The sequence below is a fragment of the Sceloporus undulatus genome, chromosome 2 (genome assembly GCF_019175285.1).
Source record: "Sceloporus undulatus isolate JIND9_A2432 ecotype Alabama chromosome 2, SceUnd_v1.1, whole genome shotgun sequence".
Classification (NCBI taxonomy): domain Eukaryota; kingdom Metazoa; phylum Chordata; class Lepidosauria; order Squamata; family Phrynosomatidae; genus Sceloporus; species Sceloporus undulatus.
Genome location: NC_056523.1, coordinates 267,549,950 through 267,560,464, shown reverse-complemented (window position 1 = coordinate 267,560,464; position 10,515 = coordinate 267,549,950). Strand labels below are relative to the sequence as shown.

Genomic DNA, 10,515 nt, shown 5'->3' with positions numbered 1-10,515 from the left:
ATGAATAATATGGTCAAACTGGAAGAAGTCCAGGAAAGCAACAGAGGTAGTGCAAATCAATTCCTATGAGGCAAAGTTGAAGGTGCTGGTTATGTAGCTCAGAGAATGCAACCAAAATACTCAAATTATGGCTGTTGAATATATATCAGGAAGAACATCCTGACAGTACAAGATGTGTGACAGTGGAATAAACATCTTGGAAAATGGTGGATCTGGTGCAACGCCATTGGGCCTGGCCTCGATTAAGAAGAAGAGCCCTCCCTCCAGTCCATCTGCCTTGGTCCAGGCCTGAAAGGAAGAGAAGAACTGCTGGACCTGACCCCTTCTCCACCACTATTCTCTTCTCCTTTTGTGTTGTCTCTTTTTAGATTGTAAGCCTGAGGGCAGGAAACCGTCTAATTAAAATAATAATTGTAAGCTGCTCTCAGAGCCTTTAGGACTGAAGGGCGGGGTATAAATACCATAAATAAATAAATAAGCCATTAATGCTATTAATGCTACGTAAGGTAGAGGGGGAGCAGGAAAAGAGGAAGACATTATTACAGATGGATAGACTCAATTAATGAAAGCCATGGCCATGAGTGCAAGAACTGGACAGGGCTATGAAGGATAGGGTAGCTTGGTGATATTCATTGGACCGCCATAAGTGAAGGCTGAATTGGAGGCAGTTAACAACCAAGATTTTTTAAATGATCAAAAATTAGCTCCTAACCCACATAATTCACAAAAATAAGACTTTTAAGTAGCTTTTAACATGATCTACTCACTCTTTCAATTTCCTTCCACAATGTTGATGTGACTTTAGACAAGCAGTCTTCAGTAAAATATGCTTTCCTTCTCTGAACTGTACTGCAGCTCTCCAACTTATTTAGACATTGTACTATATTTAGTTTTGCACAATGATTAGTGCAATGTAAATTCCGACAAAGAACAAGACTCAAATGAGTTCTGAAAATATAACACATTTTACCTTCATATAATCAAATGAGGACAAAACACTCTAATTCAAGATAACGTCATGCATATCAACTGGCAATTCCATTTTTCCCAGAAACACAGGGAAACCTACAAATTTACACTTAGCTTCCTTCACTTTGTATAAAAACAACAGATTGATGCTTTGAACACCAAAGCACAATGTGGTATTAGTTCCCCCAGATCTGCAACCCAGCATCTGCTTGATAGTTGCCATTAGAAAACTGATAAAACTGGAGAATGCAGTAAGAACAAGCCATTATGTTTGTCAATTTTATTAGAAAAACAAAAAACAAAACAAACTACATTTCCATTTCTCAGTATTTTCAAACAAGGCCTTATGGTTTCCATTAAAGCTTCAAATAATATTTTCAGAAACTGTCTACATGATGTACACTTGTATAGAACCTTGCAGATCACAGTGGTCACTAACAGGTTAGTTAGTTATAGCAGCTATATTGTGAATGATCCACACGTTTCAGCTTAGTCTGCATGTAAAGTGCTCTCTTTGTGTCTCCCCCCCCCCCTTTAAAAAAAAAAGATCCACACATCCCTTCTAGACGGCTTAGAAGTTTTCCATTATTGTGAAAAGTAAGAACTTCAATATTGGCAGATGGATAGACTTTTTCCTGGTCCCGTAAACTGAAGAGTAACCATCACTTTTTGTATAGAGTAGCTCCCAAACATTTCACTAACTCCCAGAACTAATCCTACTTTTAATTCAAACAGTAGGGTGCATAAAGGCAGAAGAAATGTCAAAATCTACATGTTGATAAATTATGACTTTTTAAAGCAGAATATAATCTCACTGTACAATAAATAAATTATGGCTTAATTAGAATTTCATAAATAAACACAGGCTAAAATCAACGCTTTGGGCTATTCTTTATGATCCAGAATAACAGTTGACAAATTTTGGGAAACTGCTTCATGTTCCATGTTTTGGGGATGAGTACCAAGTAACATATACTAAACACCTATATTTCCACCCAAAGAAAATTATGATCAGAATTACAGTACTGTATGAACCTCTTTTTCAGAGCAACATTTTTCACACATTAAGCAGACTATATGGAACTTTAGATAATTTTGTGCAGATTGCATTCTAGCTAACAGATTTGCACCAAAGATGACACCTTAAGGCAAAAGTGTCTCAAATGTAATTATCAGTGCATTTATTCTAAACACACTAAAACCCTTTATTTTATGAAGTTATAAAACATACCAACAAATGTTTTTCATATTTAAAAAACACATAAATATTAACTGTGACTGCATTTTATCCCCTGTCATATATGCAGAATTTTCAACACCAAGGTCTGATGTTTCAAGAGAAATTGCACTTATTTAAATATATTTAAATATAGCATATAGGAGGTTACATACAGTACTGACACAAATGAGAACCTTATTATTAATCATTGATACTGCTATATTAGTTTTAAAAGTCAGTTGTACAAAGTCAGAAGAAATCTGTCTTAGATACAATCATTATGACTCACCTTATCTTCCCACCATTTACCAGTTTTCTACTGCAGCATGGATTTACAATGTACTTTGCTCCCTTGCAAAGATAGTTCCTAAGACACCCAATTACTCAATGTTGTCAAAATACCCTCCCTTTAAAGCAAATGTACCCAATGCACAGCCACAAGAAATATACTGTTATGTGGAGCCTACTTCCATTTTTAAAAAATTGGAGTGTGAATACCATGTCAGTTATATAAAGGCTTAGAATCAGACAGGTCTCAAGCCTATGAAAGACAATAAGGCTACTGATCCAGGCATACAATTTCACTACAAGCCAAAAAGGTTGTCAAACGAGTGACTTCAGGAAGATTTTGCTGGGCACTACAGTTGATAAGAGATTAATGTTTTTCTCCTCAATTAAAAAACAAAAAAGAACAGAAAGACTCTAAAGCAAGGGTGCAGCAAAAGCACTTAGGAGATATGATGTAATTAAGACATAATGCAAAAGATGGATTCTTGGGCATTACATGTCTTCATCTTGGTACTGCAAGTATTTTGCCGCAATAGTTTCTTCCAGATGAATTCCACAGCTACCCATCAATGCAAAGGCTGGATACATTTTATGAGAACAATCCACCTGACGCTCATAAAGACACTTCATCCGGTCTGCATCATAGAATCCAACTTTGCCTTTGTCACAGTCAAGGCAGATTCCAATGCTTGATGGCATGGGAAGAATTCTGTTCAGAGAATCTTTAGAAGCAAGTGAAGCAGGAGAAGCCTTTGGAATAAAAAATTTCTTCATACCTAAGGTTACCAGTGTAAAAGGCTGCAAGGATTCAACAAAGATGTCTTCACTTCCACTGTCATGACCACTGTCTTGTTCATATCTAAAAAGAAAACATGTGATTTTATATGCACTTCAAGTATTGTTACATTACCTAAGATTTACAGTGAATCTTTTACAGTATAACACATTAACATTTTGACAATGCCCTGGTTCTTACAATCTTGTATATGAATCCAGATCATCTGGTATGCAGCTACACAGTGTGTGAGAGGAAGAGAGACACATCTATTGTAAAGTATCCAATATTCAAAGGAAAACATACCCATTAGAGCATAAAAATTGGGGAGATTTAGGATGGTTTAATGAATACTGGCAGAGAAGAGGTTTATTCATTTTAGCTACTTAAACAAGATAACGATGGGAAACAGCCTCTGGCCTAAGGGCTGTGGCCACTAATAATCCTCCTTCTCGTTTACTATGTCTTCTGCAGGGGAAAAGAATCAAAAGTATTTGCAAAAACAATTTGCAAAAAATATTTGCAAAATCAATTGCATGATTAAAATCTTTCGAAGTAATTTGAGAAATGGTACATTTCATACTACTGAGATATACAAATGGCATTATGAAAGTTTCAGAATTTGCGGTTGAAAGTGAAACTGTGCAACTGATCTTAGATAATTCAGAATAGATAAACTGTTAGGGGAAGATATTATGAGAGTACAATTAACTTCTGTCAGCAATGAACAAATGCAAACAAATTGGATTCAAAAAAATTTGAAACCATAAAATCATACTCATCTGAAAAGAATATTTTCATGGCAATATTAACTAGCACAATTGTGAATGATGCCAAAAAATCTTAAAAGTGGATGTGTGGCATGGTTTATGAAAATGACAGGCAACTGATTCTTTGTTGAGGTGCCTTCTTTATGTCATGTTTGCATACTATCTTTATCTGGACTGTCTGAAGTGTGCAAAGAAACCACTATAAATTTACATTTAGAATGCATGGGAAATGATAGGTTGAACAAGATAATTTTTTTACTTTCTTCTAACCACTTTCTCATATCTTCTAATAACCTGCCACTGTGTACTGGGCTTTTAATATACACTTGTCCCTCCTGATTTGCAGGGGATCCATTCCAGACACACACACCCGTAAATCAGAAATACTGCAGATATTCAAGCCACATTGGTTATCATGGAGGGGTGCTCCTGGGCATGCGCCGCGTTTTCTCCCTCCCTGCTTGCTGTCCATGAAGGAGCAAAACCAAAGATCCCAAGTCTGCAAATGGGGAGGGATGAGTGTATTATTAGCCAATTCATCCCTGGCTCCTAGATAATCTAGGACAGTGTGTGTGGTACTCTGGTTTCAAACATCTTATAGCCCAACTCTGATAATCTTCAGAAACTGAAGCAGGCCAAATGAGCAAGATCCTATTTCTGGAATGGAGAGAACATAGGTGTGCCTCTATACTACAGCTCCTAGAAGTGGACCACTAGCTGGTATTATTTGAAAACATAACCTATAAGAGCTAAGAGGACAGATCAGCAAACTGCACTCTACATATGCTGTGATAATTTAACTTCATAACATTCTTCTTTCCCATCATTCCAGGATACAGACAAATTGTATGTGATTAATTCCGTACTATCTAGACATTCAAAAATATAATATCTGAGTCCTTAGAGCGGGGGGAGAGAAGGAGAGAGACAAAGATATATTGGTGCTTTCAAAGTGTAAATTTGAGTAAAGGTTAATGAATTCTACGCGTAAGTTACATACACACATTATAAATCCTATGATACTGATTTTATTGCATGAACATGCTCAAATCATTCTTGTTTCAGGAGGCCAATGTTTCCAGCCCACTTTGCTGAGATACTACATGTAGTGAATGGGTGAGGAGGATGGAGGCAAGATATAGAGGAGACCTGGTGGGTAAATATTTTGTTGACTTGTGTGTGAGAGACAGAAAGAGGTGGGAAGAGGGAACTTATATCCACAGGCAGTTTTTCACCAAAACAGACTTACTTTCATTTCCAAAGAATCAAGTTGGGGAAAACACAACAGCTCAGGAAGATGACAAGAAAATGCTTTCAGGGAATACTTTGAAAACTGAATATACAGTACAGTGAGCCTGAGCCATATGTGGGCTTCACTTCTGTGGCTTTCAGTATACGTTGAAGCTGCAGGAGAATCTAACGAATGGCGCACGCCCCCATTATTTTCAATGAGGCGCAAGCATACGCGATTTCCCCCTTATGCGAGGGGGTCCGGAACAGATCCCCCGCATAAGGGGAGCACTGTATAGCCTTGATTGTACATATGCTTGATTTATCATACATATCCTTGATTTGTCATTATGTGCATATCAGAAACTGTGGTTTAAAATAACATCTGTCTTATTGAGTGAACCAGCTAAGTAACCACATTGGGTGATCTAATAATATTTATTTTCTTTTATACCACAATTCCTTATTCTCCTCAATGAAAGATTAGGAATCTAATAAAACTGGATTCTGGCTATTCCTCCTTTATGTGGGAGGAGGCAATGATGTGAAGTGCATGAGATATGCATTTTCGGTGGGTTGTATTCTGCTTATGCATGTAATTTCTGAAAACTGGATTAGCATTTGTGTTCATGCTCTGGTCCTGACAAACAGTTCCTTCTCTCAACTGAGGAGAAAAGGTTGATAAGAGAAATCAACTGGGATGATGAAAGTACAGTAGTATGGTGAAATGAACTTAATACTCCACTAACTTCAACCCCTTATTTTGGCTAACCCATGGCCAGCTATTATTTACCAGGGTGCATTCTATGGTGTGTAAATAAAATCTGAACTTCTATGACTGTGTGAAGGGTCATATGAAGATATTTTTCAGAAAACAAAAATCACATATTTTATAATATAATTTATACCAGGATTATCAATCTACTTTGCTAAAGAAAAGAAGTGCAAACAGGAAAGCTTAAAGACAGATAGAGTAGCTACTCATGCTGAGAGGACTAATCACTGCATCTTTGCTTACTGTATATACTCATGTATAAGTCTAGAAATTTAGTCTAAAAATTGACCCCCAAAAAACTGGGTCAACTTATCCACGGGTCAATGTAGGTACTGTACTTTAATTCTTATCAAAAAAAGAACCATAACCTGGTGAACGGTGAGAACTTAATCTCTTTTTGGATCACCTAAAAGAAGTGTCAACCCCTCTACTATCTCATCCATCCAGTCTTTTGGGTGAGCACAAATAGTTGTGCTTGTCAAAACTTTCAAAGATCTTTAGCATCGTTTTCCTTTACTTCAGCCTTTACATCCTTCGTTACATGCTGCTAAGTTTTACTCTCAACTTATCCATGGATCATATCAAAATCCACAATTTTGGCCCCCAAACCTGACCTCAACTTATATATGAGGTCGACTTATAGTTGAGTATATAAGGTATATTACGTCAAATAATATGAAAGGACATAATAAGAAAACATATGTCTCAATAATAACTACACTTCATTAGAACAAACTAAGAAGTATAAATTCTAAACTATATTAATGTTTAAAAGTTGTCCACCTTTTCTCCATTCTTCCCCCCTCCACCTCTTTCTGGCCCTTCTCTTCTTGATGACAGATTAAGATGTCACGTAACTGTAATCTTAAGGGTGAAAAAGATGGCATCAGTCAGTACTATTAATGGGTTGAAAACAAGGATTACGAACAAAATACTAACTAATTGCTTCAGGATAAGTTCAAGCAGTCAGAACTAGCAAAATATATATCATAATACCACTATGGCAGCCACAACAGAGGAACAGTCATCCAATAAGGGAAGGATAGTTAGCACTCCCAAATGCTTCAGGTGAAAAAAGAATTGGTATTGATTTGGTCAAGTAGTCATGAATGACTGCCATCTTTGGGCCTACATTTTTTAAAAAAAATCTTAACAATTTAAGCTATGGCTGCACATTTTTGAAAAAACAATAGACTTCTCAACTGCTATAGAATATCTTGATTTCAGTAAGGCCTTTGACAAGGTTCTCCGTGACATTCTTGCAAACAAGCTTGTAAAGTGAGGGCTAGACAAGGCAACTGTTACATGGATATGTAATTGGTTGACTGGCCGAACACAAAGGGTGCTCAACAATGGCTACTTTTCATCCTGGAGAGAAGTGACCAGTGGGGTCCCACAGGGCTCTGTCCTGAGCCCAATGCTATTCAACATCTTTATCAATGACTTGGATGACAGAATTGGGGGCATACTTATCAAATTTGCAGATGACACCAAACTAGGAGGAGTAGCTAATACCCCAGAGGACAGGATCAAAATTCAAAATGACCTGAATAGGTTAGAAAGCTAGGCCAAAGCCAACAAAATTAATTTCAATACAGAGAAATGTAAGGTATTGCACTTAGTGCGGAAAAATGAAATGCACAGATATAGTATGGACGACGCCTGGCTGAATGAGACTACATGTGAAAGGGATCTGGGAGTCCAAGTAGACCACAAGTTGAATATGAGTCAAGAGTGTGATGCGGCAGCTAAACAGGCCAATGGAATTTTAGGCTGCATCAATAAAAGTATAGTGTCTAGATCAAGGGAAGTAATAGACCCACTCTATTCTGCTCTGGTCAGGCCCCACCTGGAATACTGTGTCCAGTTCTGGGCACCAAAATTTAAAAAGGATGTGGAGAAACTGGAACATGTCCAAAGGAGGGCGACTAAAATGGTGAAGGGTGTGGAAATCATGCCCTATGAGGAATGACTTAGGGAGCTGGGGATTTTTAGCCTGGAGAAGAGAAGATTAAGAGGTTGATATGATAGCCCTGTTTAAATATTTGAAGGGGTGTCATATTGAGGAGGGAGCAAGCTTGTCTTCTGCTGTTCCAGAGACTAGGACCCAGAACAATGGATGCAAGCTACAGGAAAAGATATTCCACCTCAACATTAGGAAGAACTTCCTGACAGTAAGGGCTGTCCGACAGTGGAACACACTCCCTTGGAGTGTAGTGGAATCTCCCTCCTTTGAGGTCTTTAAACAGAGGCTGGATGGCCATCTGTTGGGGATGGTTTGATTTGGATTTACTGCATGGCAGGGAATTGGACTGGTCTCTTCCAATTCTATTATTCTATGATTCTGTGAGGTCTGTTTTTGGAATCACTGACCAATTCCCCATTTACACAATTTTCTGTAATAAGTCTCTCTTTCGTTACTAACAAAATACCATTTATGAAACAAAGCAAAGCACTTTTATGAAAGCTAAAATCCTTAACAATTCATTCCAGTGTAAGGTAGGCAAAATAACAATTCATATTGCCCTTCAGTTAAAACCTATTTATGTGAATGGACAAGAAACTCTTATATGGTTGTGAATCTTTTCCATAATTGATACAGCTTGTTTTGGGGTAGCTTCATTTGAGATATACATTTCATATGTCAAGTTTCAAACATAAGAGCAGATTTCCTAAAGGTTCTAGCTTTTACGTCTTTTAGGATAGCTTTTCTTTATCCCAACTGAAAAATGAAACAATTTTCATATGTCTTATAACATTTTGGACTCTCTCTCTCTGTGTAAAATATGTAACGTTTTTAACTTATTAAGTGCCTTAACGATTTTGTTAAATCTGCACACAATTGTTTCAGTTCCAAGCATTAGACATACACAATATGGAGGCTCTGCTTTGCATTGGTTCCGGTCCTACCTCTCAGGCAGATTCCAGATGGTGTCGCTTGAGGATAGTTATTCGGCCAAGAGGGAGCTCAGGTCTGGCGTCCCTCAAGGCACGATTCTGTCCCCAATGCTGTTTAACATTTACATGAAGCTGCTGGGTGAAATCATCCAGACATGGGGCGGGGTGTTATCAGTACGCTGATGACACCCAAATATATTTCTCTGTGTCTTGGACTGATGCAGTGACTAAGGATGGTCTCTCTCGGTAATGGACTGGATGAGGGAAACGAACTCAAGCTGAATCCAGATAAGACGGAGATACTTGCTATAGGGACCCCCAATCTGGGAATGGAATTATACCAACCAGTTCTGGACAGGGTCACACTGCTACTGAAGGATACTGTTCGCAGTCTGGGGGTGTTCCTTGACTCATCTCTCCACCTGATGGCTCAGGCAGATGCGACGGTCAGGAGCTCTTACTATCAGCTTTGGCTAATACGCCAGCTGCACCCCTTCCTGGAGCGGGAAGACCTTGAAACACTGGTACATGCACTGGTAACCTCTCGGCTCAACTTTTGTAACACGCTCTACATGGGGCTACTTTTGTGTCAAGTTCGGAAACTTCAAGTGGATCAGAACATGGCAGCCAGGTTGGTGCCTTGAAGGACGCCTGACTGGGACTTCAAGATCTGTTCATATCACACAAGTCTTAAAATCCCTCCACTGGCTGCCTATTAGTTTCCAGGCAAGATACAAAGTGTTGGTTTTAACCTTTAAAGCCCTACATGGCCTGGGTCCTGACTTCTTGTGGGAGCGCCTTCTCGCATATCATCCTCCCCACACTCTCTGTTCCGCTGGAAGGAATCTGCTCCAACCAAAGAAGACTAAACTCTCCACAGTTACCCAGAGTACCTTTTCAGCAGCTGCTCCTAGACTCTGGAACGACCTGCCGGATGAGATCCGTCAAATTACCACCTTGGAGTCCTTTAAGAAGGCTATTAAGACAGATCTCTTCCGGCAGGCCTTTCCATATTCGAACATCTTTTTGCCTCTCCCCACCCCCCCCCCCCCCCCCCCCCCCATTTTCATGGAACTCTCATTGATATCTCTTTCTATTTTAATTCCGATTGTATATTAATGGTTTTATACTCTTACTAGATTTAATTTCTTTTTAGTGTTAACTGTTTTTAAGATTGGGATAAGGAATGGGTTTTGCATTTTTAAGCATCTTTCTTTTAACTGTATTTTGCTATTTTTACTGTTGTAATCCGCTTGAATTCCTTGAGATTAAGCAGAATATAAATAAATTATAATTATATATTACAACACAGGCGTGGCAAGAAGCAAAGAGCTGTTTTAGGCATGCATAAATGACCCTGGGTTTGCCTAAAGATTTGTTTTGGTTTAATTTTCCTTTGAATGGCAGTCTTGCTTCACACCCAAATACATCTGAGGAAGTAGACTTAAGTCTATGAAAGCTCATGCAGCCAACTTCTTTCTTTAGTTAGTACAAGCTCTCTCTACATATTGATTCTACAGACTAACACAGCTATAACTTTGAATTGTACCACCATGGTAAATTGTTTTTGATACTCTCCATTTGAGAAAGA

The 10,515-nt window shown here is 38.4% G+C and overlaps 1 protein-coding gene across 6 annotated transcripts in view; it reads right to left on the bottom strand.

Annotated features, from left to right (window-relative positions):
• Window positions 1-1,083: 1,083 nt before the first annotated feature.
• Window positions 1,084-10,515, bottom strand: part of TRIM36 (tripartite motif containing 36) — a 68,781-nt gene continuing 59,349 nt past the window's right edge. For 4 of the 6 annotated variants that reach the window (XM_042452735.1, XM_042452729.1, XM_042452730.1 and 1 more), the window contains 2 exons: window positions 6,810-6,890; window positions 1,084-3,335 (listed from right to left, as the gene is read on the bottom strand). In XM_042452735.1, coding sequence (XP_042308669.1) covers window positions 2,969-3,335; window positions 6,810-6,890 — 448 coding nt within the window. In that variant the 3' untranslated portion in view covers window positions 1,084-2,968. The remainder of the gene's footprint in view (window positions 3,336-6,809; window positions 6,891-10,515) is intronic. The other 2 variants (XM_042452733.1, XM_042452734.1) reach the window with 1 other exon arrangement.